This window comes from Pipistrellus kuhlii, unplaced genomic scaffold (assembly GCF_014108245.1).
Source record: "Pipistrellus kuhlii isolate mPipKuh1 unplaced genomic scaffold, mPipKuh1.p scaffold_m20_p_21, whole genome shotgun sequence".
Classification (NCBI taxonomy): Eukaryota; Metazoa; Chordata; class Mammalia; order Chiroptera; family Vespertilionidae; genus Pipistrellus; species Pipistrellus kuhlii.
The window spans coordinates 10,402,567-10,429,494 of NW_023425520.1; the positions used below are offsets into that span (position 1 = coordinate 10,402,567).

A 26,928-nucleotide genomic window follows, 5' to 3' on the forward strand; every position below is an offset into this window, starting at 1 on the left:
GCTCCCAACCGCTCACCTGCCTGCCTGTCTGATTGCCCCTAACTGCTTCTGCCTGCCAGCCTGATTACCATCTAACCACTCCCCTGTCAGCCTGATCAAGGCCTAATTGCTCCCCGCTGGCCTGATTGCCCCTAACTGCCCTCCCCTGCAGACCTGGTCCCTCCTAACTGCCCTCCCCTGCAGACCTGGTCCCTCCTAACTGCCCTCCTCTGCTGGCCTGATCACCCACAACTGCCCTCCACTGCTGGCCATCTTAAGGTGGCCATCTTGTGTCCACATGGGGGCAGCCATCTTGTGTGTTGGAGTGATGGTCAATTTGCATATTACTCTAATTAGATAGGATTTTTTTTTTCAATAATGTAGAAAAACTGTTTAGCAGTTCCTGAAAAAGTTCAACATAGAATTGTCATATAATCCAGCAATTACCGTCCTGGGTACATGTCCACGAGAATTAACAGCAGGACTCCAGGAGATGTTTGTACACTGATGTTCATAGCAGCGTCATTCATAATAGCTGAGAGATGGAAACAACCAGACTGCCCATCAGGAGATGAATGGTTATCCGAAACATGACATGAAAGGGAAGTTCACAGAGACAGGAAGCAGAGTACACTTTAAAATTCCCTACCGGGCGTCCTGGTGCTCTGAAACTCTCTCTCCCTTATGGAGATCCAGAATTTAGGAGAGGCACCTGGCAATTAACTCCCGAAACTGCTGGCGTCTCTGTTCCAGGGCTGGAACCTTCCCTCTGCCAAAGGCCATTTGGATATTTATAGCAATTCTCGGGCCATACAAAATTACCAGCTTAAAAATCCGCCTCTGTATTCGGTCAAACATGTAATTAACTTCCCCCCCCCCCCCCCATGCCTTGACTGGGTCAGACCGAACGATTTCGAGGGCCATCTATGTCTGGCCCGTGGGCCTGAGGTCCCCACCTGATACTTCACTTCACTCAGTGGGATGAGACTGCGCGCGCGCACACACACACACACACACACACACACACACCGCCCCGTCAGTTAGTTTCGGTGGTTTAAGCCCTGTCTTCTCTAGATCAGTGTTTCCCAACCTTCTCTCATGATGAGAATCACCTGGTGGAGTTGTTAAAACACAGATTCCTGAATCCCAACTAAGAAGTGCTAAACTAGAGTTCTTGGGAACATATAGGTAAAATTGTATACTTAACTAGTGCTCTAAGACAGATTTTATATACAGAGCACTAAGTTAGGTATGCAATTTTACCTAAATGTTCTCAAAAACTCTAGTTTAGCACTTCTTAGTTGGGATTCAGGAATCTGTGTTTTAACAACTCCACCAGGTGATTCTCATCATGAGAGGAGGTTGGGAAACACTGCTCTAGATGCTTTAAGGTTCCTTCCCTTCTCCCCCTCCCCCTCCTCTCTTTGGAGAGCCATTTGCTCTCAGGCTCCCTGGCGGGGGAGGAGGGCTCTCTCTTTACCAGCTGGTTGCAGGCTGCCCAGCTGTTTGGCCTGTTTAGTTTTCTTGTCTCCATTTCCCCGTTCCTCCTGCCCTGAACTGTCCCTAGCTCCTCGCCGTCCTATGAAAACGGATGGTGGCCGTTGTAGTTGTCCTGTTGAGGAAACAAACTAGTTTTCTTTACCCATTCTCTGCGGATGGACACTGGGCACGAACATAGCCTGCACGTCTCCCAAAGGGGCATTGCTCTGGTCTTGTTCGCAATCCCACCCCTACACGCTCGCTCATTTCTCCACCTGTCCCTTGAACGGTGGCTTCTGGAATCATCCCCCAGCACTACCTCCTGGACCAGTCCCAACCAGAGGCGGGCAGGGGGCATTCTCAAAGAGGGAGGCTGTGGCAGGAGAGTGACAGCTTCCACCCCTGGTCCCTGCAATCTGCTCCAGGGCTTCCTCTTGGCCCCGGATGTGGGCAGGGAGGGCTAGGGCGCCAAGGGACACATTACCTAAGACAGGAAACCCTACTCGCAGAAGCCTCAAAGGAGAGAGGTGTCAGCAGCATGGAATTTGTGTCCAAGATTTGGCTTACTGGGTCTGCTGAAGGAGAGTGACATGTTCTGGGGCCCGACCCTCCCAGGACAGGGGCTGACCCAGCCCCCCCCGGACTAAGGCTCCCTGTCCTGGGGCCGCTGCTCTGGCTCGAACTGCTGTGCCCGTGGACGAAGCCATCGATGAGGAGATGCAGGATGTTGTCAGCTCCCTGAGCAAGGACTTTAACGCGCAACCCCAGCGGGGGCCTCCAGGCCCCTCTGATTGCTGACCTGGAGGGAAGGTCAAGCCAGCCCCAATCCTAACCCAACCTAATCTCAACCTCAACCCTAAATAAACCTCAACCTTGAGCCTAAACCACATGTAAAGGTCAAACCTCAAACCCAACCCAACCCAAACCCAACCAAACATCAACCTCGAGCCCAATCCCAACTAAACCTCAAGTTCAAACTCAACCCTAAAACCCAACCCCAACCCCAACCCCATCCCCATCCAGCTCCAGCTAAAGTTAACCACAGCTCCAAGCCGTCCTTCCTCTAAAGCACATGTGTCAAACACAAGGCCCGCAGGCCAAATCCGTCCCTCCAGGCCTTGCAATGTGGCCCGCACCGCGCTGTCATCACTGCACTCCGCTGCGTTTCCATCACAATAACAGTTTATGACTGTTCAGTAAACCATTCGGCCTGCGATTTAGGCTGGATTTTAGATTTTGGCCCCTTCTCTGATTGAGTTCGACACCCCTACTCTAAACCCTCCCCCGCCCCCACAGACCCAGATGAGCTCTCCGTCATGCCTTCCCTAGGGGGTTTCCTGACCCCTCCCTATCTCCACGCCACGAGGGCCCAGGCGACAGGAGAATTGGGGAGAGGCGGCAGGGTCTCAGAGCCCTCCTCCTGCAGGCCTGAGGGGATAAGAAACATCTGAACCGGAGGAAGGAGTGTCACTCGGGAGCCTGCTCACCTGCGGCAGATGAGCACGAACTCCGTTTTCCATGCTCTCAGCTCTGTGCCCAGTGCCCTGGCACCCTTCCCCAAGCCCAGCCTCCATTTCTCCAAGACCCTGGAGCCCGGCCTCTACTTCCCTAGAGTCCTGGTCCCCGTGCCCAGCCTTCTCCCTGCCCCTCTGTGGGATCCATTTTCTTAGGACATGGATGTCCAGGCCCCTAGCCCCCAGCCTCCTCACAGCCCACAGACCTAGCTTTCCTTTCCTGGTGTGGGAGCCTCCAGCCCCCTACATCTCCCCCTCCTGACCCCCCCCCCACTCCTTCTCCCCCTCCCCACCTCTCACCTCCCCAAGCCAAGTTCCCTCCGCTTCTGCCACTGCCGCAGGCTTTGCTGTCACCGCCGCACAGTGATTCTGTCTGACCTGTGGCTATTGGCAGGTGCCACTGCCAGGGGCGTGCGGGCTGGGCCCGAGCACGCTGCTGGGCGTGGAGCCACCTCCTGAGCTCACTTGCGTGGGGGCAAGGGGCGGGGGGGGGGGGTCGTATCCAGGCCTCGTAGGGGCGCAGGGGCGAGTCTAGGCCTTGGAGGGGTGGGGCTGGAAGTAAACCGGAGGAGAGGATGAAGAGGGTGTGGGCACTGTGCTGAGTTCTGTGCCGGGAAGCCTGAGCTGCATTCCCGAGGAGCCAGTGCTTAGCTGGAGGGAGGCGGGGCAGCAGGGATGGAATGGGGAGCTCGGCTGAGACTTCCTTCTGCCCCATCCCAATGCTGACCCCCATGCTGACCCCACCTTAGGCCCCGAGAATGGGCCTCAGCGTTCTCTATGACCCACACCAAGGCTCACAGCCTCAGGAGGAGGTGCTGCCTCTGAGGCACCCTGATGCCCGCCCTGGGCCCTGGGTTTCCCAGGAAGTTGCTGGCCCTTCTCCCTCTCACCCCACAAGGAGGCTTCAGCAGGGGGCTGGGTCTGGATGAGAGACCCCTGCCCCCACCCCACATACTCCAGACCTCCAGCAGCTCCCGGCTCAGAGTGGACCCCGAACCACCGCAGCCTGAGCCCGGAGCCCGGAGCCCGGAGCCCGGAGCCCTGTCCTCCTCCCACCCCACTGGAGGAGCCCCAGGCGCTGCACAGCTGACAGAGAAGCCTCCAGGGCTGCCGAGCCGCTCTCTGAGGCCACGCCCCGCTGTTGCACACGGGCGGGCGCAGTTCCCCATAGCTCTCCACCGCCACCCACAGCGGCACCTGCTCCCCAGGACCACTCAGGTATGAAGACACAGGGCAGGGAACTTGTTTGCTCTTTGGCGTGTCTCTGGCACTTAAAGGAAACCGCGGCACATAGTAGGCACTCAGGAAATGTCTGTTGGATATATAGCCACATAATACACACGAATACACCTCCCATACACACTACGTGCACACTTAAACATGTGCACCCACAGAGTACATAACCCAGTTTCCGCCATCACACAGAGACACTGTGCCCACAGACACACGGGGACACAGGAAGGCACCCCTGAACTACACAGACAAGCCCACGGGGGTGGGGCCACAGGGACACGTAGACATACACCCTGGGCTAAGCCCCCCCCCCCCCAGCTGGAGAACTTGTCCCTCTCTTGACTCGATGCCCTAAAAGGCAAACCCCAGCATCGCTGGGAGCACAGATCCAGGTGCGTCAGGTCCAGTTTCTTAGGAAGCCTAACCTACTGATTTGGTCCAGGATTACAGGGCAGGAGGAATAGGGAAACTGAGACAAGGATGTGAAGCCACGGCCTGCGTGGCCTCGGGTTCAAAGACTTGGAGAAAGGGCTGATGCACAAATTAATACACAAGACAAGAAACATACATTTGACAATGATGGGGGAAGCCAGGGAAAGCTTAGCTGTAGTAGCCAAGGTCCCCTGAGTCTAGGTTCCCAGCTGCTTTTATTTACTAGAATACACGATTGCCTTTTAGGAATGCAAACAGACATATCAATGGTAACGTTTAGTAAAGAGTAAATTATCAGGTTAGGGGGGAGTTTGCTTTAGGCCAGTGGAAGACAAACTCATTGGTCAACAGAGCCAAATACCAGCAGTACCATGATTGAAATTTCTTTTGAGAGTTAATTTTTTAAACTTAAACTATATAGGTAGGTACATTGCTATTAACTTAATTAGGGTACTCCTAAGCTGGCCTTTGCTAAAAACTCAAGGGGCCAAAGAGCTGCATGTGGCATGAGAGCCTTAGTTTGCCGACCACTGCTTTAGACCACTGAGTCAGAAGTAGGTAATAAAATGCAAATATTCACCCTGTGAATATCAAAGAGCCGGGTTCAGCCTTCTGGTGGACATTTATATTAATTACTGTTGATCTTGGCTCTCAGCACAAGAACATTAAAACCAGGCGGACAGTGTGGGCAATTTGCAGCCAGCTTATACTCAACACGCCATCATCTCCCCCAGCCCAGGACGTGAGAGCAATGTTTAAAAAACCTTCCCAATGAGAGAACGCAGAAAGGGAGGAGGGAAAGGGAGAGGGGAAAAAGGTTTTCTCCTTAAGCAGAGAAGCTGGCAGTCTCAGGCTGGGCAAGATGAAGTTGCAGGTGCTTCTCATGAATTCTGGGAAGGCCACAACAAAGAAAAAAAAGGGACCTTATACACCCTCTTGTCTAGGGTTCAAAACACCTCTGCACCAAAATAGTCAGCAGAGGCGTTTTGAACCCTAGACAGGAGGGTGTATAACGCCTCTGACCCACCCAACTCGCCCTTCAGATGAGCTGAGAGCCCGTCTGTGCTTCATAAGCCAGATGAATAGGTGGGCTGGCTTTGCTTTTTCAATAAGGTGCCTGCATTAATTGCTTTAATAGATTGGGTTTTCACAACACAGCCAAGGTCTCTTGTATAAATGCATTTATATGTGAAGATAAGGATCGCCCTAGCTGGTGTGGCTCAGTGGATAGAGCATCAGCCTGCGGACTGAAGGGTCCCAAGGTTGATTCCAGTCAAGGGCACATGTCTGGGTTGCAGACTTGATCCCCAGTGAGGAGGTGTGCAAGAGGCAGCCAATCAATGATTCTCTCTCATCATTGATATTTCTATTTCTCTCTCCCTCTCCCTTCCTCTCTGAAATCAATTATATATACTAGGAGCCCAGTGCACGAAATTCGTGCACTGGAGAGGGGTCCCTCCACCCAGTCTGCTCCCTTTCATATACTGGGTGCCCCCAGGGGATGTCCATTGGGAGCGGACCTAAGCTACCTGGCCTCCCTTTGCTTGAGGCGACCGGGCTGATCAGGGGAAGGCACCAGCCCTATCACCCCGCTGCTGCAGCCACTGCCAGCCACTGCAGCCACCATGGTATTTTCATCAACATGAAAAAATGACAACTTTCATTAGGCATTTTCAAGATGTGTCTTTCATAGGATATGCATTTCTTTCTTTATTTTATTTTTTATCCTCACCTGAGGGTACGTTTCCATTGACATTCTCCCCTTCCCTCCGATCCCAGGCTCAGCCCCTTCCCAAGCCTAAAGTCTCCGCCCCAGGCTGTAGGCTTGGGAAGGGCCTGGCACCTCCCTAAGCCAAAAGCCTCCGCTCCAGGTTTAGATTTAGGAAGGGCCCCTATTATTAGGTTATATATATATTATATAAATATATATTTTTTAATATACAATATATATATTTACATATATATTTTAAAAAGAAGATAAAGATCGAGGCTGGGGACAACCCTCTCCCAATGACTCAGAGGCTTTCTGGTGACACCTCTCTGGTGTCGGTGAGAGGTGCCTGTTACAGTTTTATAATCCAGCCCCTGAGAGAAGCATATTTTAGGACCCTTGGTGCCGTCTTTAAAGGAACCCCAGACTCAAAAGTCACAGCCCCAGCAGCACGCTCCAGGAGCACGGGTGATGGGGCGGGGACCTGGCTTTCAGGGTGTCTGGGATTCTCCTTCCACTGCCACTTCCCCACCTCCCTGTCTGATCCCGCGGGCCATGAGCTGAGGTCACACGGAGCCCACTTAGATCCCAACCCAGGGATTCCCCTCTCAGGTCCTTCCTCCAACTCCACGGTGGCCCGGGGGTTGGGTGAGACCACTGAGACAACAGTGTGTCCTGGACCAGAGAAGTGAATCTGGTGCTTGTGTCGCCCTCACTGACTTGTGGGCGGGGCCCTGATGCCTTTTCTCCAAGTCCCACCCAGCTGTCCCCTGTAATTGGACAAGAAGGTTCCCCTCAGAGCCCTAAATTCCATCCACCCTCCTGCCCCAGAGTGAAGACTTGGGGTCACATCTTACTCCCTGTGACCTTGGCCTGGCAAGCCCCATTCTTGAGCCTCTATTGTTTCATCCACCAACGGCCTAGCCCCCTGAGGTAGTCAAGATCCTTCATGTTGCAAGCTCCCCAGACCACACTTCAAGCTAACTTGAGCAAAAGAAGGAAGGCTCTGGATTTTGTAACCGAGAGGTCCAGGGTTAGAGTAACTGATTCAGGTAAGGTCAACCCAGGACTCAAACAACGTCTCCAGCACTCAACTCCCTCTAGTGTGTGCTTTCCTCAGTGCGGTCTCAACCAGGTCCTCCCCTGCACAGCTTTAGGCTTACATCTCCCAGTGTGACAGTCCCCGGGGAGCAGGTGGGGGGGGGGGGGGGGGGAAAGAGCGGGTACCTTTATTTCTTGGATAACCCAACAAAGTTCCAGGTCTGAGTTTCATTGGTGGAGTCAGACTCATTTGTCTGTCCTTGTGCCAAATCTTAGACTCTGATTGGCTGGGCCTGGATCATGTGCCCACCTTAAACCAATCCCTGATTATGACACATTTTCTTTCTTTAAGAAATAGAAAACTGTTACCCCATGAAAGAGGCTGGCCAGGCAACCTCACGGAGCCCTCTCAAGTCACCGTGGCATAATTGGGGGGTTTCCAATCACAGCCGCTTCTTCTCAACTTCCAGAGGGCTGAGCAGCCTGAGGCCACCTGCACCAGGGAAATGTGCAAGTCTGTGGCCCTACCCCGCACCTGTCCTTCAGGCACAGCCAGCTCTCCCTTTGTCTGTCTCCTCTGTGGCTTCCTATCTAATAAAGATGTAATATGCAAGTGGTCGTTATGTCATGAAGCGTAACCACTGACCAGGTAATGACCAAACCATGGATCAGCAGGAGGGTGGGGCAATGAGCTTCAAGTGGGTGGGGGAGAACAACAGGAGGGGGCAGAGCAGCAAGCTATGAGGGGGGCGGGAGGAGCTACAGCAGGGTGGCAGCAAACTACTGGCGCCAGATTTGTGCACAGGGCTACTAGTTACATCACAAGGGGGAGCGAATTGCTCAATGGCTGGCTGCTCTCTGCTAAGTCGATCTTCCCAGAGCAGACAAGGTTGGCAGCAGTTTAGGAAGGAGATCCTCACCAGATCATGGGGACCATTCCAAAGCTCTCTCAAATTTAATCACGTATTTTAAACAGAGAACATCACACTTGCTGCACATTGTCAGAAAGCCTTACATTTTTCCAAAGAGAGAAACCTCTAACACACTAGACGAGTGGTGTCTGACACACAGCCACTAAGCAGCTGAAATGTGGCCCTTTAAATGGAAAGGCACCTTATGTGTAAACACACATTTGATTTTGAAAACTTGTACCTCCCAAAAGGCAACATCCTCCAGTCTAATAAAGAGGGAATATGCTAATCGACCCTCACGATATTGCAAAGATGGCAGTGCCCACAGCCAATAAGGAGAGAATATGCTAATTGACTGCCCCATTCTCAAAGATGGCAGTGCCCTCAGCCCTGCTGAGGTAGCAGGTGCATGGTGGCTCTGCACACCTGCCTCCAGAGTCCCCCAGCCTCCTCAGCCCCACCAGCCGTCCAGGGCCAGCCCAAGGGGCAGGCAAGCCTCAGATGGCAGCTGTCCAGCCAGCCAGGGCCGCCTGAGGCTCAGGTAACCAGGGCCAGCTGAGGCTTGCGTTGCCGGCAGTGGCAGCAGCAGAGTTATGATGAGGTGTTGCCTTCCTCTGATCACCCGGTCACCTCCCACCCCAGAGGATTCCCAGACTGTTAGAGGGGGCAGGCCGGGCAGTGAATTTTCATGCACCAGGCCTCTAGTATATAAATAATAATACAATAACACCTATACATTGGAGAGATATTTTGAGTATATTATGTTAAATAAAATGTTATTAAAGTCAATTTAGCCTGTCTCTTTTTTATCTTTTTAATATGGCTGTTAGGACCTTTTAAATAAAAATGTGGTTCATATTATATTTCTCTTGGAAGGCACTAGATTACAGAGAAAATTTTCTGCACACATTGTCTCATTTTTATTCCCCATTTTCAAGGTCAGATAGACACAAAGAGGGTTTTAAGACACCTAAACAGAGTGGAGGCATGTGAATGCATGCGTATGTATATTTCTCTGAGTGAACACGTGTGGAAGCATGTGAATGGGTGTGCTCTGTGTATATGTGATTGTGGATATTTGGGAGTATGTGTACAAGTGTGTGTGTGTGTGTGTGTGTGTGTGTGTGAGTCTGGTGAGCAGAAGTCTGAATGAGTGTGCCTTTGAGTCTTTGAGTGGGGTCTCTGGGTGGAGGGAAAGTGGTTCCAGGGACAGTCAAGGCGTGGACCTGCCTCAATTGCAGATGAGAGGTGAAGTGCCGGTGGTTAGCACGGCCGGTGGTTAGCACTGTTGTGTCAGATCCATTTCTTTCCTCCAGGGGCCTTGACGGAACAGCATTTCTCAGAGAGGAGTGGAGGGATGCATTGCGGCAGGAGGAAAGCAGGAAGGAAGGCGTGGGGACTCAGGAATCCTGCCGCTGAGACCGTGACCCCTATCCCTAAAAGGTGGGACTCTGAGGGGCCATAGCTTCTGTCTTGAGAGAAAGGAGACAGGAGGATGAGGTTCATCCAGATAGACACACACACACAGCTTTCTGTAAAGTTCCTGTTTGTTTAGAAAACCTTATTTTAGTTAATACTAGAGGTCTGGTGCACAAAATTTGTGCAAGGGCCTTGGCCCCCACGGCAGCAGCCGCCACCTCTGCCTTGCCCCTTGCAGCCCCAGCTCTGTCCGGAAGGACATCTGTAATATAATATTACACTTTTATTATATAGGGTAATTGACACACCACGTTATACAAATTTGAAGTGTACAGTGTGTTGATTTGATAGATTTCAAAATGATGCCTGCAGCATTAGCCAACGCCTCTTTCACTAGTTCCGGACCATTCTGGCCTGCCTCCAGGTCCACGGCTTCTTTTCCATCCTTCCTGAGACCTCTGGCCTCCTAAGACCCATCTTGACCTGGGGGGTACGAGGGTGCCCCAGGGTGGGAGGCTCTGGATCCCTGAAGTTAGGAGGCTGGCCTCTCCTCCCACCCCCAGACCCCAAACCCGAGATTTCCTCTTCTGACGAGACACCTTCCGGTGGGCGGGGTGTGTGCAGACAGACTGGCAGACTAGGAACCATGGAGTCTGAGGAAATCTACATAAACCAGGAGGTCGGTATGCAGGCCGCAGCCTTCAAAGACAAGCAGCGGGGGACACCAGCCCATAGCACAGGTCAGGCACCTTGGCAGGGGGCGGGAGCCAGGAGGGAGAGGTTGGGATGGGATGGTAGGAGCTGAGAGTGGGGGTCAAAGGGCTTCTTTCCCTCCCCAAAAGATGTGAATCTGTGACCCACCCTCTTCTCTAACCAAGAAGCGAATCTTGGCTCACTTTGATCCTCAGAAATGTGTTGTGTGCAGGGGTTTGGTGAGCCCCCCTCCCAGCCCTACCCCGACCCCAAAGCTCCAGGAAGGTTTCCAAACCCTTCCCACTGACCCCACAGCTGTAGATGACCCCAACTATGAGAATATCACCGTGACCTTAAGGAAACAGGACCATCCAAAGGGCAGTCACTCACCCCCCAAGAGTAAGGGTAAGCGGCCCTGCAGCCCGCACCCCACGGGAGGGCTGTGGGAGGCGCTGCAGGGACAGAGGGCAGCACTGGAGGGCAGGATCAGTGGGGAAGGGTGTGGTTACGTCCGGGCTTGTGGGACAGTGGTAGGGGCAGCTCTGTAGGTGGTCATGGTGCTGATTGTGTAGGGGGACGTGCTGGTGGTTTGGTGATGGTGATGGTGGATAGGTGACAACGTAGGGGACCAGGAAGGACTCACCCAGAGTTGATGAGGGACAATGCTGACAACAGTGAGCATTGATGCTGGTGGCTGCTGACAGTTACTGCTGATACTGGCAATTGTTGGTGATGGAGATGGAGGAGGGATGGGAGGAGGGATGGGAGTGGGCTCAGACGGTGCTGGTGGTGCAGGTCAGGGTGCATGTTGGTGGCAGTGTTGTTGATGTCACAGCTGCTAATGGCATTGGGAAGAGTGGGTGAGGGGACAGAGCTATTATGGTGCTGGAATCAGTACCAATAGTTGAACCCTGGAGGTCACCTGCCCTGCCTCTGTCCCAGTCCCAGCCTGGGCCAGGCCACCCTCGGACTCTGCCCAGGGCCCCCGGTGGTTGCACCGAGCCTTCGCAAGCCTGTACATCCTTCTTGCCCTGATTTCCATCATCCTGCTGGTCTGGGTTCTGGTGAAGAGTGAGTGGGCTTTCCGTTGGTGGGGGCTGGGGACGGGGCAGTGTGGAGGGGTCCCCCAGTGTTCCCACTGTCCCCTTTCCCCTAGTTCCTTTCCCGCCCCCACCCCTGCTCCCAGGGCTGCAGAACTGGGGCAATTCAAGTGTTTTCCTTCCCTCCCCTCCCCTCCCCTCCCCTCCCTTCCCCTCTTCTTCCTTCCCCTCCCCTCCCCCGTCCTGAACAGATTCTGAGATGTCCCAGGAGCTGCTGGTCTTGAAAAGGGAGATCTGGAATGGTGAGGGGAAGCTCTGGGGGAGCCCAAGGGGTCGGGCTGGGGTGGAGAGTGCAGCTTCTGAACATGACTTGATATGTGGGGATGCAGTCTCCATCTCTGCGCGGGAATGCGAGGAGGGGCAGAGGCAGGGCTGGAGCAACGCTGAGCAAAGCATCAACAACGCCAAGCAGCGCATTGATTCTGCCAACCGCAACGTCCAGGCTGGGAACGAGAAGCTGAAGAAGCTGGCGGAAGGTGGTGCCCTGTGACCTCACTCGGGACCGTGGTGCGAGGGGGGGGTCTGGTGTGGGGACAGCAGAGGCCCTCCCTCCCAGAGCGCAGGGTTCGGAGGGCTGATGGGTGCACCTTTTAGTAAGGTGGGTATTTAAATGCTGCTGGGAACCCAAGTGCAGGGCTCTGCAGCACCCTGCCTGGGGGTTTGGGCGAGGTGGGGGCCTTGTCCGAGGCTCCCCCCCAGTTTTCTCCTGTCTCCTCCCACCCCCAGATGTAAGCCGAATCAAGACTCAGTCACAGCAAATCGTGTCGATCCTGCAGAAAATACAAAGTCAACGTAAGCTGGGGCCGGGGGCGATGTGACCCCAACTTCTCCCCGGGGCACCTGCCTGATCTGGATCTCCACCTCCCTTCCTCACAGAGCCGACCCAGCCCACACCTCCGTGACCAAGACGACACGGCAGCCTGCGTGCAGCTCGGAGGACAGGGTGGCACCTCCCAGGATATATGACACATGGGGCCAGCCTTGTCTGAACCTGCTCGTCATCCCCACATATCAAGTCATGTGTCATGGTGAATGAGTGTTGTGGAGTTGCGTGTGTGCATGTGTGTATGTGATGTGTGTGGGGTAAGCATCTCACGGAGGGCAGGTGTTGGGTGAATGTTGAATGTGGGAGTCACAGAGGGTGTGTGTGCACCTGTCACTGTCCAGGCCCATCCTTGTGTACATCATAGCGTGTGTGTGGTGTTGTGCACACCGCCGTGGGTAGCTGTGTCAGCGGGAAGCACAAAAGTGTGTCGCAGTGAGTGTGGGTGTTGGTAACACGTGCTACCCATGCATGTTTCACTGTTGGTGTGACTGTGTGAATGTCCTGCAGCATGTTGTGTGTATAAACGTGTCCCGGTGGCAGTGTGTGGAAGCACACCGTGGGAATGCAGGTGCCACGGTGTGTGCCCTGTCACTCCCTGTGCCCCCAAGAACCACGTGTGTCCATGTGAGTGCGCCTGCTTGTCACCAGGGTGCTGGAGCACGGACACACGTGTGTCTGTTTCTGAACTCACATTTTGTGATTCGTGGAAGTAAAGGCCAAGAGAAGACAATGTGGCTTTCAGATCTGTTATTGGGGCGACTGGGGGCTTTGGGGAGGGTCTGCAAGCGTTTGGACTTGGGGTGGGGAAAACCACACTGTGAACAGGGGGGCATAGGCCAGAAACGGGGGGGCGTGGGGGGGTGGGAGACAGGCGGGCGTGTGAGAATAACGTCTGGAGTGGGTCCCCGTCCCAGGACCGTGTCCCCAGGAGTGTGGCCTTAGGGGTACATGGGTACACAGGTGCCCAGAGACAGAGACGCGTGCCTTTCGCCAAACGTGCACCAGAGCACGTGACCCTCGGTGCCGCGGTTCCGCTGACCGCGGGCCTCCCGGGCCGCCTCCGGGACACGCGCGCCCCCGAGCGGCGGGTCTGGGGAACCGCGGCCCGCCCGCCGCCCGCCGCCGCGCCTGCGCACACGGGCCGTTTACGACGCCGTAAAGCAGCTCGGCCGAGCCAGGGCCGCAGTTCCCGGTGAGACCCCGCCCGCCCGCGCCCCGGCCCCGGCCCCGTGGGCTCCCCCCTCCCTGCGGGCTGTGGTCCCGGCCCGGGCCCCCGCGCCCCGCCCGCCGCCGACCCCCCAGAGGGCGCTGGGAGGGTGTGTGAGGGCTCCCGGCCCTGCTGCTGGGCCTCCCCCTCCCTCAGCGGTGGGCCCTGCTGGCCTCCCATCCCCCACGCAGGCCTGTCGGGCGTCTCGGCACCCCAGTCCTGCCGGCCTCGGCCCGTCCCGCCGGTGGGGGCTGGGTTCCCAGCCCTCCCTTCCGACCTCACCCTGGGCGGCTCCCACCGGAGTGGGCGAGGGTGGAGGAGAAGAGAGGGTGCCTCGGCGCCTTGGGGTCCCCCCACCCCCACCGCACAGCCACCGCGGGGGTTTTATCCCGTAGGACCCCTCCCCCGCCGACGGCCGAGCTCCTAGCGCCGGGATGGAGGGTCAGAGCGCCCCCCTGGGGCTCCCTTAAACCGCGGGTCTAAGGTCAGCCTCCTCCCCGATCCCATCACTTTTCTGGAGAGCATGGGGGTGAAGGGCTCCCAACTGCCCTCCCCCCCACCCCCGACTTTCTTACAAATGCGGGCCCATCCTTGTCCCCCGGAGGCATGCTCTCTGTCCCCGCCCTTCCTGGTCCCCCCCAACCCGAGGTCTGCCCTCCCCGTGGAGGGGTGCAGAGCAGCTTTTCACGCACCAGAAGTTACCTGGGAGGCGGGGTTTCTTGTATTCCCACCTATATCCCCTCCCCTTACCCATGCCCTTAGCCCTCTCTGCCCCCATTTGTCCTCTGGATGAGGGTCCCGGAGACAAGATTTACGCCCAGGCGAACGCCTCCTTCCCTCCCCGTCTCTCCCCGGGGGGCGGTCCGTGGCAGCACGGGGGGGGGGGGGGTGTCTGGGGTCCGGGGCCCTCTCTCCCCGGGGGAAAGTCCATCACAGCACGGGGGGGGGGGGGGGCCCGGGGTCCGGGGCTCCCTCTCCCCGGGGGGCGGTCCGCGGCAGCACGGGGGGGGGGGGTCTGGGGTCCGGGGCCCTCTCTCCCCGGGGGAAAGTCCGCACAGCACGGGGTGGGGGGGGGTCCGGGGTCCGGGGCTCCCTCTCCCCGGGGGGAGGTCCGTGGCAGCACGGGGGGGGGGGGCCCGGGGTCCGGGGCTCCCTCTCCCCGGGGGGCGGTCCGCGGCAGCACGGGGGCCGGGGGCCGGGGGCCGGGGCCGGGGCCGGGGCCGGGGCTCCCTCCGCCCTGACCCGCCCGTCTCCGCAGGCGGCGGCATGGAGGCGCGCTTCACGCGGGGGAAGTCGGCGCTGCTGGAGCGCGCGCTGGCGCGGCCCCGCACAGAGGTGAGCCTGGGCGCCTTCGCGCTGCTCTTCTCGGAGCTGGTGCAGCACTGCCAGAGCCGCGTCTTCTCCGTGGCCGAGCTGCAGGCGCGCCTGGCCGCGCTGGGCCGCCAGGTGGGCGCGCGCGTGCTGGACGCGCTGGTGGCCCGCGAGAAGGGCGCCCGGCGCGAGACCAAGGTGCTGGGCGCCCTGCTCTTCGTCAAGGGCGCCGTGTGGAAGGCGCTCTTCGGCAAGGAGGCCGACAAGCTGGAGCAGGCCAACGACGACGCGCGCACCTTCTACATCATCGAGCGGGAGCCGCTCATCAACACCTACATCTCGGTGCCCAAGGAGAACAGCACGCTCAACTGCGCCAGCTTCACCGCGGGCATCGTGGAGGCGGTGCTCACGCACAGCGGCTTCCCCGCCAAGGTCACGGCGCACTGGCACAAGGGCACCACGCTCATGATCAAGTTTGAGGAGGCCGTCATTGCCCGAGACCGGGCCCTGGAGGGCCGCTGACCCCGCGGGAAATAAATAAAGGATGTGAGCGCACCCTTCCCCAGCGGGTCTTGTCTTGTGTGGGTGCCTCCCAGATGCGTTCAGCAGGACCCAGATCCCTGCCCCAGTCTGCGGGAGGCCAAGGTCCAGGCTGTGTATACCAGGGGGAGGGCAGGGTTGGACCCAGCTTGGGCTTTCAGATGGGGCTGGGGGGGTCCAGGGACAGTGGGAGGTAGCCAGGCAGAAGGAGCCGCTGGAGGGCAGAGTTGCTGGTGGATTTTGGAATCCCAGTTGGAGGCTAGCTATAGGCTGCAGAGGTGTGGAGGTGGGGGGAGGACGGGGATGGGCTAGGTGGGGGGAGGACGGGGATGGGCTCAGAGACTCCTCTGGGCCAGGGCTAGCACACATCCACAAAGGTCCGGGTAGTGAATAGTTTGTGCCTCGTAGTAGGTCAGCGATTGGGTATGGCTGTGCACCTGGGAAACAGCCTGACCACTGCCTTAGACTTGCTACTCAAAGTGCGGTCCAAGGACCTGCAGCATGGACAAATCTGGGGAGTTTGTGGGTGACACAAGAAACCCCACCTCCCAGATACTTTCATGTGGGAACCCCAGACCCACTGCCACAGAGGCTGCATTTTAGCAAGACACCCAGGGGGTTCCTGTGTACCTTAGTTGGAGACTGTGCTAGGCACAGCGTATTAAAACGGGTGACTGGGCGCCATGACCCTCCCCTCCCGCTGGGCTGGAAATTTGCATGTCTAATGAGTTCCCAGGAACGGCTGAAGCACCGGGGCAGGGCTGCCCTTCGGGCACTAGGGCCCTGGACACCTGGCTCTCAGGGGAAGTAGGTGGGCTTCTTCAGAATCTGGATGCTTAAAATAGTTTGCAGTTAATTTCTAAATACACACACATCCGTTGTAAAAAAAAAAAAAAATACACCTCAGGCAACCCTTTCCCTTCTGCCCGCTACCCTGGGGCCCTAGTCACTCCTCCCTAAGGGAGGGGAACCAGTGCTGATCATTGTCCCCTGATCCTTAGGAAGGAGTGGACAGGGAACCTGGAAAGCTGGTCACCCCGAAGCTCTGAAAGGCCGGAGCCAACCACTCCCTAATTAAGAAAGGTAACTGAGGCAACTTCCCCACCAAATAATCATGTCAATCCTTACTGATAAGATAATTGCCTGTCACTGGAATTACCGGCCTAACGCAGTGGGTGTATCCCAAACCTGAATGAAAGCAATGGCAAGGCCAAAGCCAGGCATAGGACTCCCGCCTGGCCCCCAATATTCCCAAATTAATACTTTTCTAGTCCCTTTTCATTTGTGTGTGACCTCCAGAACCCGAACCCTGAACCGGAACCCTGAACCACGCAGGATGTGAAAGGGGTTCTCACAAACCTTGTTCAAGTTTGCGCTGTCCCCTTACCTGCCTGCACCTGAACAAGTCTGTTTCCAAAGGGGCCTCCAGTGCTTCCGGAGGGCGGAGGGCGGGACCCAGCACCTGCCCTCTGGCCACTGGGCAGGCAGCATCCCTCAGCTAACAGGCCACAGAGCAGGTTCCCAGGAAGAGGTCACTTACCCACGGTCATGCATTCCTTAGTTTGACAAGTATTTATTGAGTGCCTGCCATTTGCCAGGTGTGGGGGACACAGCTGGGAATAAAACAAAGGTTCCTGCTCTGAAGGCAGAAGCTCCTGTTCTAGCCAGCAGAGACGGCATCAGACAGATCAGTAAATTAACATTTTGTTAAAAGAAGGGGTGCCGAGGTGAGAAAGCACAGTGGGCAAAAAACCGGAGTTGTGTCCCTTTAAGTGAGAGGGAGAGAGTGCCCAGGATGGGTCTAGCTGAGGAGTGGGGAGGGGGCAGCCGGCGAGGCCCTGAGGCTGGAGGAAGCCTAAATTTAAGGAACAGTGAGGAGGAGAGGCACCTGGCAGGGATTCTGCAATGGCAAAGGACCTTGAACTTGGCTTTTTTTCTGAGCTGGAAGGGAACTTCTGGAAGGCTTGGGACGGTGAAAGGTGAGACCACACCAGTTCAGGAGGGGGGAGAAGTGGGCGGGTTCTGAACATGGTGCGAGGGCAGAGCCCATGGCCTTCCTCTGGGTTTGGCGGGAAGGGATAGCGGGGTGACCCCACTGCTGGCCTGAGACATGGTAGAGCGGAGTCATGAGTTCCCAGCTGGAGCCTTCTGAGGAGGGCCTGGGGAGACCAGTGGGCAGCAGGCCTAGCTCTGTCCCTTCCCCTTCTGAGCCCCCAGACGCCCAGGTGCCAGTAGAGTGCTCTCCCCAGCCCCTGGGTCGTGGCTGGCCCTTGGTCTGGCCCTTGACTCCCCGGGTCCCAGGTGGTCCAGTGTGGGCACCGCCATGATTGTCTTCCTCCTCCAGGGGGCCTGAGAGTCACAGGAGGTGCCTGGCTCTTCTCTAGGCCAGGACCTGGTGGCGGGGCACTACGAGGGGTGTCCTGGCCTGCCTCCCTCCAGCCTTCAGTGCTGGGCTGACCTTGGCCACGCCTGGGCCTGGTGCAGCCTGGGCCGCTGAGTGGGGCTGGAACCTTAGCCTCCGCAGGCTGCGGGTGACCAGGCCCCCTCCCCCTTGGTCTCTCCGGCTGGCTAGCACTTAGGGCCGGTGTGGGCCTGGTCTTCTCTCCGGCAGCCTGGGCAGGGGCACGAGGCTCAGGGCAGTCGGTCCCCAGCTTCACCCCGCAATGTTCAGAGGGACTGGGGGTGTTCTGTGCCCCCCTGGATCGCAGAGTCCTCATGTCCAGCCCTGACTAGAAACTGCTTCTTGTAATGAAGCAGGGAAAAAAGGTGGGAGGGCCCTGGCTGGCGTGGTTAGAGCACTGGCTCATGGGCCAAAGGGTCGTGGGTTCGATTCCCTGTCAAGAGCCTGGGATGCAGGTTTGATCCCTGCGCAGGAGGCAACCGATCCATGTGTCTCTCTCTCCTATTGATGCCCCTCTCACTGTCTCCCTCCCTTCCAAGCTGTCTAAAAAGTCAAAATATCCTCAGGTGAGGATTAACAACAACAAAAAAGGTGGGGGGTGCAAATGCCACTTCAGCTGTTCCCCAGACTCAGAGGCTTTAGGCTCTGGGCCGCCCAGTCCCCACCTTCCGGCCTGGAAACCAGAACTGAGGCCCCGAGGAGGGGATGTGTGAGGGGCTGCCTGCACCCCATTTTCCTGACGTGGGCAGGAGGCAGGAGGAGCTAGGACACAGGGCCTACATCAGGAGCAGACAAGGGCACGGTCCATCCTGACCCCGGCAGGAGGGGAGGCGGGGACGACGGGGTCCTGATGGCGTCTGTGCCCCCGGAGAGCGGGCCTGCCAGGCCTGTGCCCCTGGGGGGGCCCAGCACTCAGGCTGAAGGGCAGGAGTCCTGAGGTGGGAGCTTGGAGCACTGGAAGGTGGGGAGGCGGCGACAGCAGGTTGGGTGGGAGTCACAGGCGGGGTGCACGTGAGGGAGGCGGGGGCTGTCGGGGTCCACGTTGGGGGGGACCGCGGCAGTCGGCGGGCGGCAGTCAGCAGGTGGCCAGCCGGTCGCACACCCAGCTGGTGAGATAGCTGCCGCAGAAGGCGTCGCTCCACTGCCCCGAGCTCAGCAGCATCACGCAGTCCTCGCCCTGGGCCCCGTTGTCGGGCTCCCCGGACCCCCAGTTGCTGCGGGGAAGGCTTAGGTTGGTGTGGGGGGAGGCCCACTGCCTTCGGCCTTTCCTCACCCTTCGAACCAGGTCCTCTCCCCCACCCGGGGGCCCACCCCATCTCCGTGCGGCTCAGAGGCACCGCCTTCTCCCACCCGGACCATCTCCCGCCGTGACAGGCCAGACGCTTCCCAGGTCTGGGCCTGGGCACCTGTCTCCCCCTCCCATCACAGAGACGCCCATCACAGAGACGCCCATCACAGAGACGCCCATCACAGAGACGCCCATCACAGAGACGCCCATCACAGAGACGCCCATCACAGAGACACCCATCACAGAGACGCCCATCACAGAGACGCCCATCACAGAGACGCCCATCACAGAGACGCCCATCACAGAGACGCCCCCCTGCCGGTCAGCCGAGGCAGCTCCCTTCTCACCTGTAGCCCAGGGGGCTCTGGTCCATCCAGACAAACTCTCCCTCCCTGTCCAGGTCCCGGAGGCCAATCCAGGTGCCCTTCCTGCTGCTGTGTTTGGCCAGGAAGTCCTGGGGGGCAGAGCAGGGCTGCGGGCTGAACCCAGGTCCCCCGCCGGCCAGGAGGCCGGTCCCCCTCTGGGTCCCCCTCTGGGTCCCCCTCTGGGTCCCCCGCCGGCCAGAGGGCCAGGTCCCCTCCCCATGGCACGCAGAGCCGGCCCACCTGCTCCTCCGGGCTGTGGATGCTGGCCAGCCGCCCCCCGAGCCCGCGGCAGGCCTCCCGCGCCTGGAACCACCGCTTGGGGCCCTCCCCGAAGTAGTAGCACTTCCGCCGGAAGCTGACCCACTGCTCAGGGCACGTGCTGCACGCGGAGCCTGCGGGAGACACGGGGGCTGTGGGGCACCGAGGCGCACGGCGGTGCAGCCTGGTGGGTACTGTGCTGGGTGCCCTGGGTACAGCGGGCAGAGTGGGTGGCAGCCTGTCTCCTGGGGCCTAACAGGGAGGCGCCGGCCCCTGCTGCCTGGGCCTGGCAGGCTGACGGGTAAGACCAGCCCCCACGCAGGAGCACCAGCCGCCAACGCCAGCGCCACAGAGGCTCAGGAGCCGAACAGCACCACCGACAAGCTGCCACAGACCCCCAGGCCACCTCACATCCGCCATCGAGGATGCCAGCTCAGCTGCCGCCCTGCCCGGCGCTCGCCCACCGCCACCATGTCGCCAGCACCGGCCGCAGCACCTCCATCACCCGTCGGGACCACAGACACGCTCGTGGGCAGGGCACTCGGCCACCAGCACCCTGACTGCCAGTGCCACCGGAGCCAATGGCATCTCATCTGCCAACCATGTCCCAGACGCCACCCCTGCCAGCAACACCTTCACCACTAGCTGCACCGCAGCACTGGCACCACCATGGCCAGCAACGTCTGTCCACCAGCACCACGGCCGGCACTGCCCTCACCAGACAGCCATGCTTTTTTTCTTTTTCTTTTTTTTCTACAGAGAGGAAGGGAGAGGGACAGTTAGAAACATCGATGAGAGAGAAGCATCGATCAACTGCCTCCTGCACACTCCCTACTGGGGATGTGCCCGCAACCAAGGTACATGCCCTTGACCGGAATCGAACCTGGGACCCTTCAGTCCGCAGGCCGATGCTCTATCCACTGAGCCACACCGGTCAGGACAGACCAGCATGTCTTAACCACCAGTGCTGGTGGCAGGGCTGAAACCAGGCCCCTGCACTGTCCTCGCCAGCTGCCCGATGACAGCCGCTGCCAGCACCGCCAGCACCCCCAAACCAGCAGTTGGCCACTTTCGGGGATTCTTTGATTTTCTTCTCCTTGGCCAGGCGAGGCAGTGGGAGGGGGAAGGGGCTGAAGGATTGGGTCCCGTTGGCCTCCACCAAAGGCCACCTTGGTCTCTCCCCTGCTCCCACCCCAAGGACACGCTCAGGCACTGTCTGCCCAGCATTTCCGGGGGAGGGCCGGGCCCTGAGACTGGCCCCGTCGCGCAGGATCTATCCGGTTCCCAGGGGCTTTGGGAGGGTCGCTGTCAGAGTCTGGGGTCCACAGGAGGCTGTGAACCGGGAGGAGCAGAGCTGGGTGCACGTCTCGCTCAGGAAATGGCACCCAGCTCGCAGCCTCGGGGGCCACGTGAAGACAGCAGAGAGCATGGCCGGCCTTCGAGGGAAGCTTGGCAAAGGAGTGGCTGCGTGTCACCTCGCCCCTGAGAGACAGCCCCGGAGCTGCCGCCCATCGGAGGTCATCCCTGAGTGAGCGGGCCCAGACCCCTCCCGGCCGGTCCGGGGCTTCCTGCTGGGAATCCCACAGCCGCCCTGGTCCCCGGGGACAGCACTCCTCCTGCACAGCCTTCCTCCTCTCACTCAGCCCCCAGGGGCTTCCCGGGGGTGGAAGACAAAGCCAAGGGGTGGTGGGTGGGACTGCAGCTTAAAGGCACAGCGACACACTGCGGGGCCTGTGCCAGGACACTCGTCATGCCCCCTGCCCCCGCGGTGACCGGCTACGCCCTCCGGCTGGGCCGCACCGTCTTCTGGGGGGGCTGTGGCTGAGGGCCTCCTACTCATGGCCCTCTGCTGAGCCGTGTGGACAGAGGACCGGTCAGTAAAGAGCCCAGTGACAGGCCGAAACCGGTTTGGCTCAGCGGTAGAGCGTCGGTCTGCGGACTGAAAGGTCCCGGGTTCGATTCTGGTCAAGGGCATGTACGTTGGTTGCGGGCACATCCCCGGTCGGGGGTGTGCAAGAGGCAGCTGGTTGATGTTTCTCTCTCATCGATGTTTCTAGCTCTCTATCTCTCTCCCTTCCTCTCTGTAAAAAATCAATAAAATATATTAAAAAAAAAAAGAAAAAGAAAAACCCAGTGAGGGCTTTACCGGAGGGAAACGTGGAGCTCCGCCCTCAGGTGTGGAGGGTGCAGCTGGACTCAGCACAGGCGCCCTCGTGTGCCCTCCGTTAGCCCTGTCCCCCACCACACACTGTCAGACACACACACCCTCCCTCACAGCCATGCTCCACCACCACACACCTGTGCTGTCACATGATTATATCAACACTCCTGTGGGCACAAACGCACGCACTCACCATTGGACACCCGGAACTCTATCCTCAGCTTGGCCACCTCCTCCTGGAGTCTTTCCAGTGAATCCAAGGCCGCGCGTCTCTCGTTTAAGCCTTGGGTGGTTGGACGGGGCAGTGGTCACAGACAAACGTGTGGGCTCTCCTGGTCCCGCCCAGCCCCGGCCCCTCCCAAGCCTCACCCTGGGACTTGAAGTTGCTCAGGTCTTCTAGCAGTCCATCCAGGTTCCGAGAGAGATCTGAGTCTGACGGGGGGGAGAGGGGGGACAAGATGGGTGTCAGGAGTTATGCCTGAGGGTCTCGAGGCCCCCATGGCTCTAGAACACCCCCCACCCCCACCCCCTACCACCCCCAGCTCTCACCCTGGATTTCCATTCTCTTCTGTCCTGCCTGGAGCTGCTCCTGTCCTGCCTGGAGCTGCTCCTGTCCTGATTGGAGCTGCTCCTGTCCTGATTGGAGCTGCTCCTGTCCAGATTGGAGCTGCTCCTGTCCTGATTGGAGCTGCTTCTGTCCTGCCTGGAGCTCCTCCACGCTCTGCAGCACCTGGGCCACTGGCAGGGCAGAGGCCCAGTGTGAGCACGGCTGTCAGGCCACCCCTCCCCCACAGGCCCTGGGCTCTGGCGGGGCTCAGGGCCGTGCAGCTCGGGTGGCCTGCAGCCCTGTCTCCGCATGCTCACCACCCCCCTCCGCCCTCTCCCAGCCCCCGCTGAAGCCACTCACCCTGGGTCTGCTGGGCCCTCTGGTCACCCTTTTGTCTTTCCACGTCCTTGGAAACCTGAGAGACTGGGGGGGGGGGGGGGGGGGGTGCGTCCTCAGGAGCCAGGCAGGCAGGTCCTTGAATCCCCAGCCCTTCCTCAGCCCCGAGTGCAGGGACCCCCACACAGTCACTGTGGCTGCAGCTTTTGGTTTTAAATTCTGGTGGCAACAGTCCTCAGGCAAGTGCCGGCGTAGAAAGGACTGTGTGCCTTTCCTCCTGCAGGGTTACCTGTAAAGCAGCAGGCCCCTCTGAGAGCTCACTGGGGTCAGGGGCCTTCTCGGGGCTGCACAGATCTCACCTCTCAGCGCTGATGAGGCCCATTTTGCAGGTGACTAGGCTGAGGCCGGAGCAGTTCTGCAGCCTTTCGTCAGGCGCCCCTCAGGGCCCTCCCCTGCCCTCCAGGAGTCACTGGGCTTACCCCCCACGGGGGAGGGAGGAACACAGGCTGGCCCTGGAGTTCCTGGGGGACACTGGAGCCCAGTTCTCCGCCCACATCCCACCGTGGTCAGCAGCAGAAGCAGGACAGGAGCCTGGTTTCCCCTCATACCGTTCCGGGCAGCGATGTCCCCCAGCTGTCTCAGGCCCTGCACTGCGTCCCGGTCTGGGCAGGGGAGAGGGGAGGAGAGGAGAGGAGGGGTTTCAGCTTGCCCACCGCCCACAGCCTACCTGCCAGCTGGGGACGGAGGCCTGGGGAGATCACGCCGAGGCGCCCAAAGGGTGGGAGAGGGGGTTGCCGCGTGGGAGGGGGGCCTGAGAGGGAGCAGGAGATGAGAGGGGTCTGCAGGGGCCAAGGGGGAGACGGGAGGAGAACTGGCTCCCAGGGAGTGTGGGCCCCAGGGTCTGGAGTGGGTGTCGGAGGGAACAGGAGGGTGGCCCGGGGCTGGGGGTGCTCTCACGCCACAGGAGCAGCAGGGTCAGCAGCCCAGCCCACAGCGTGGCCATCACCAGCCCCAGCAGCACGATCTGCGTCCCGCGTCTGCAGCACGGCCGCCGCCCTCGCCCTCGGCGAAACTGCAGGACGTCTGCCAGGAGGGGGGAGGGCGCGGTGAGGCTGGCTCCCACTCCGTCCCCTCCCCAGGGCTCAGGGCCCCAAGGCCCGGGAGCCCGCCAGAGCCCACCCCACCCCTCTCTCTACATTCCGTCCACCTGCGCATCCAGCCTGGCTCTGCCCATCCAGCCGCTCCTTCTGCCCAACCACAGCCGCAGCGAGCCTGACTGAGGGCCAGGCCCTTCCCGAGAGACGCACGGGGCCGTGGGGGGGTCCGTGTGCCCCCCCGCAGATGGCCGAGCCCACCCAGGTCAGCCACCCCCATAACGTCAGAACCCCCAGCCTCACCCGAGCTCCTGCCCCACACCACTCTACCTGGAGGCTCCACTGCAGGAGCAGCCCCCCTCCCCTCATCCTGGCCGGGAGGGTTCATGCTGAACCCCACTTGCTCTGCGTCCCGTCCCTGTCCCAGGGGCCTGCTCCTCCACCCTGCAGGGCTGCGGCGCCCCAGCTGGAGCCGCCTGGCTGTGGGGAGGCTGTTGAGTCAGAGAAGGGAGGTAGCCCGGCTTCCCTTTCTGAGCGGCTCTGTGCCCGCCCCCCACAATGGGCCTTTCCTAGAAATTCACTCTTCTTCCCAGGGAGGGCCCGGAGCCCGCGCGGAAGGAGGGCAGGGCTCCGGCTTCTGCCAGCGGCAGCTCCAGAGAGCCTCTCACCTGAGTACGCGCCCTCCTCCATGGCAGTGCTGGTTGGGTCCTGAGCGATGGTGCTCTCCACCTGCCAACACCGTCCACTTGAGGGGCCCTGTGTTCTAAGAAGGGTCAGGTAGGCGTCAGCCCGAGGTGCTGGCCCAGGACAGCATCCGAGGGCCGAGAAGCTCCACGGGCACCCGCGGCTGCTGCCTAGCTCACGGCCGGGGTCAGTGGCGCCCGTAAGGAGACAGCCGGGGTGAAGGGCCCGGTGCACGCAGACCTTGGCAGGTGGCTGAGCCTCAGAACCATCCCTTCTTTACATGACTGTCTGAAGCCCCTCTGCTGCAGCAGAGCCGGCTCTGTGAGTGTGGAACGCGCTTCGAACAGGCCTGGCACAGGGTCCTCCCGCAGCACTTGTCAGCTCGCTGCCTGTGCACCGGGGCCTGGGACACGCCGTCTGAGCCTCAGTTTCTTCCGCACTAACACGGGGTCTGTGACAGCGCCCGACCCGTGAGCCACGCACGGTGGGATCGCAGGGAGAAGACTGCACGCAGGCCGCCAGCACAGGTGAGCACACGGGCCTTCAGGCACAAAGCCTTTGTCAGGCACCTACCCTGGCCAGGCCTCGGCCACCTCTTCTGCCAACCTTTCCAGACACCTTTGAAGTCGCTTGGTTTTATTTAGTTACTTTTTTGGTTAATGCTCCCTGAGGATTTATGAAGTTATTATTTTTTTTGTTGATATTAATGCTCCCTGAGGATTTTCCCACTGATTTTTAGAGAGTGGGAGGGAGGGAAAGAGGGGGAGAGAGGAAAACGCCAATGTGAGAGAGACACAATTGGTTGCCTTCAGCAGGTGCCTTGACCTGGGCTTGGGATCCAACCTACAACCCAGGTACATGCGCTGGACCGGGAGCTGAACCTGCGACCCTTTGGTAGGAGGGGCTGACGCTGTAAGCACTAGCACATTGGCCAGGGTGAAGTCACCTGACTTTAAAGCACCTACTATGTGCCGAAGAGCGTGGACTTTGGGTCAGACAAGCCTGGGGGTCGCTGGCTGCCGCTCTTGCTGTGTGACTGTGGGCAAGTAGCTTCCCCTCTCTGAGCCTTGGGGAATGAAGAGGTGGGGCTGTCAGGCTCCGATTACCGGCAGCTCGAACTATTGTAGGTATCTGGCCATCTTGGGGGAGGCCTGGATGTCCCCCTTGTGTGGCTGGACATGCCTGAGCCCAAGCTGGTCAGTCCTGCAGCTGAGTCCTGGCTTCTCCCCGACAGTGACTCCGTTGCTCTCTGTCCCCTGGGTGAGTGACAGTGCTGACCCCGGGCTGAGGCACAATGGGGTGTGAGAAGCCGGCATGCAGCAGCTGCTCAGTAACCCCCTGTGGGCGCTGACAGCTGAGAGGATACGTGGTTTGTCCAATTCCCAGTGCTTGAACCCAGGAACTGTGACCTTGAAGCCTGTTTGCTCAGCCACCCGGGCCATGGCCTCCTGGGGGGCGTCTGCTGGCAAGCGTCAAGGTGACGGTGCAGAAACCAGGCCGTTCCCCAGCACGAGAACGCTCGCCTCCGCTTACAGCCTTCCCCGGCTCCCCAGGGCCTCCGCCATCGCCCGTGCACACGCCGAACTCATCTCTTTGCCTGGCTTCCCCTTTGCCCAGCAGGTCCCCGCACACCTGAGAGCCTGCAGGACACCCCCCAGCACTGCCCACTGCCCTTCCTCACACAGCTCTCCTCTCGGCTGCCCCTCGAGACAGCCCAGAGCTCGTTTCTTCTAGGAAACCCATGTCCACTTCCCACCACCAGCCCCGGCACACGCACACACACGGAGTCACACACGTGCACACACATCCACACTCACACAGGCACACCCCAAGGCACGAGCACGGGCACACGTTTGCAGTGACAGCATCGCACATCCCCACTCACCGCACTGCGAGCTCTGGGATTGCGGTCCTGTCCGCTGGGGCCGTCGGCAGAGGCCGCCGCTGTGCGAGGAGGTGAACCTGGAGGCACTTTCTCCTGAAAGCAGAGCCGCGGGCGCTCTCCACACCCCTAACTGTGGGCACCCAGCTGATCGCGCCCACACATGGCTGCCTCGGTGAGCCACAACCGGCAGCCCCTTCTATTATTACCTCCACGTCTCAGGTGAGCAAGCAGGCTCAGAGGCGCCACCCCTCGTCCCCAGACTGCTAAGGGAGGAGGGTGGTAGAGTCAGGGTCCGAACCAGAGCGACTGGGCAGGAGAGGGGAGAGAATGGAGAGGGAAGGAGAAAAGAGAAAGAAAGACACGTGGGATAACATGTTAAAATTGTGGTCAGATGTTGGCAATTTTGTTGTACAGTTTAATTTAGTAGTACGTGTACCAAGCACACTCAGCAGCCTAAAGGTAGTAACACATTTAATGTTCATAATCACCCTGTAAGGTAGATGCTTTGTCCCC

The 26,928-nt window shown here is 59.1% G+C and overlaps 3 protein-coding genes across 6 annotated transcripts; 2 read left to right on the forward strand and 1 right to left on the reverse strand.

Moving 5' to 3' along the window:
* Positions 1 to 10,069: 10,069 nt before the first annotated feature.
* On the forward strand, positions 10,070 to 13,068 carry MCEMP1 (mast cell expressed membrane protein 1). Its single transcript, XM_045585990.1, has 7 exons — positions 10,070 to 10,459; positions 10,728 to 10,817; positions 11,355 to 11,483; positions 11,704 to 11,754; positions 11,842 to 11,988; positions 12,239 to 12,304; positions 12,389 to 13,068. Exons 1-7 carry the CDS (start codon positions 10,366 to 10,368, stop codon positions 12,412 to 12,414), a joined length of 603 nt encoding a protein of 200 aa, XP_045441946.1. The 5' UTR covers positions 10,070 to 10,365; the 3' UTR covers positions 12,415 to 13,068.
* A 419-nt stretch (positions 13,069 to 13,487) lies between these two features.
* TRAPPC5 (trafficking protein particle complex subunit 5) lies at positions 13,488 to 15,416 on the forward strand. Of its 4 annotated transcripts, XM_045585991.1 has the most exons (3): positions 13,515 to 13,530; positions 13,941 to 14,029; positions 14,804 to 15,416. In XM_045585991.1, the coding sequence occupies exon 3, from the start codon at positions 14,812 to 14,814 to the stop codon at positions 15,376 to 15,378; it is 567 nt and encodes a 188-aa protein (XP_045441947.1). In that variant the 5' UTR covers positions 13,515 to 13,530; positions 13,941 to 14,029; positions 14,804 to 14,811; the 3' UTR covers positions 15,379 to 15,416. The 4 variants fall into 4 exon arrangements, with proteins under 4 accessions (XP_045441948.1, XP_045441947.1, XP_045441949.1 ...); XM_045585992.1 differs by lacking the exon at positions 13,941 to 14,029 and having other exon boundaries at positions 13,488 to 13,530; XM_045585993.1 differs by lacking the exon at positions 13,941 to 14,029 and having other exon boundaries at positions 13,522 to 13,540.
* A 3,375-nt stretch (positions 15,417 to 18,791) lies between these two features.
* FCER2 (Fc epsilon receptor II) lies at positions 18,792 to 26,095 on the reverse strand. The gene is given in 11 exon segments (XM_036450596.2): positions 18,792 to 19,011; positions 19,433 to 19,539; positions 19,691 to 19,842; positions 22,063 to 22,152; positions 22,239 to 22,286; positions 22,530 to 22,607; positions 22,777 to 22,839; positions 23,361 to 23,414; positions 23,710 to 23,883; positions 24,515 to 24,609; positions 26,064 to 26,095. Coding segments are annotated over 11 exon segments (1,113 nt in total).
* Between the last annotated feature and the right edge of the window lie 833 nt (positions 26,096 to 26,928).

Excerpts from the sequence above, each read along its gene's own strand:
- MCEMP1 (XM_045585990.1), top strand. The coding sequence starts at position 10,366 with ATGGAGTCTGAGGAAATCTACATAAACCAGGAGGTCGGTATGCAGGCC. Across the intron at positions 10,818-11,354 it reads CTCACCCCCCAAGAGTAAGG|TCCCAGCCTGGGCCAGGCCA; the intron begins GTAAGCGGCCCT and ends CCTCTGTCCCAG. Across the intron at positions 12,305-12,388 it reads GCAGAAAATACAAAGTCAAC|AGCCGACCCAGCCCACACCT; the intron begins GTAAGCTGGGGC and ends CCTTCCTCACAG.
- TRAPPC5 (XM_045585992.1), top strand. The coding sequence starts at position 14,812 with ATGGAGGCGCGCTTCACGCGGGGGAAGTCGGCGCTGCTGGAGCGCGCG.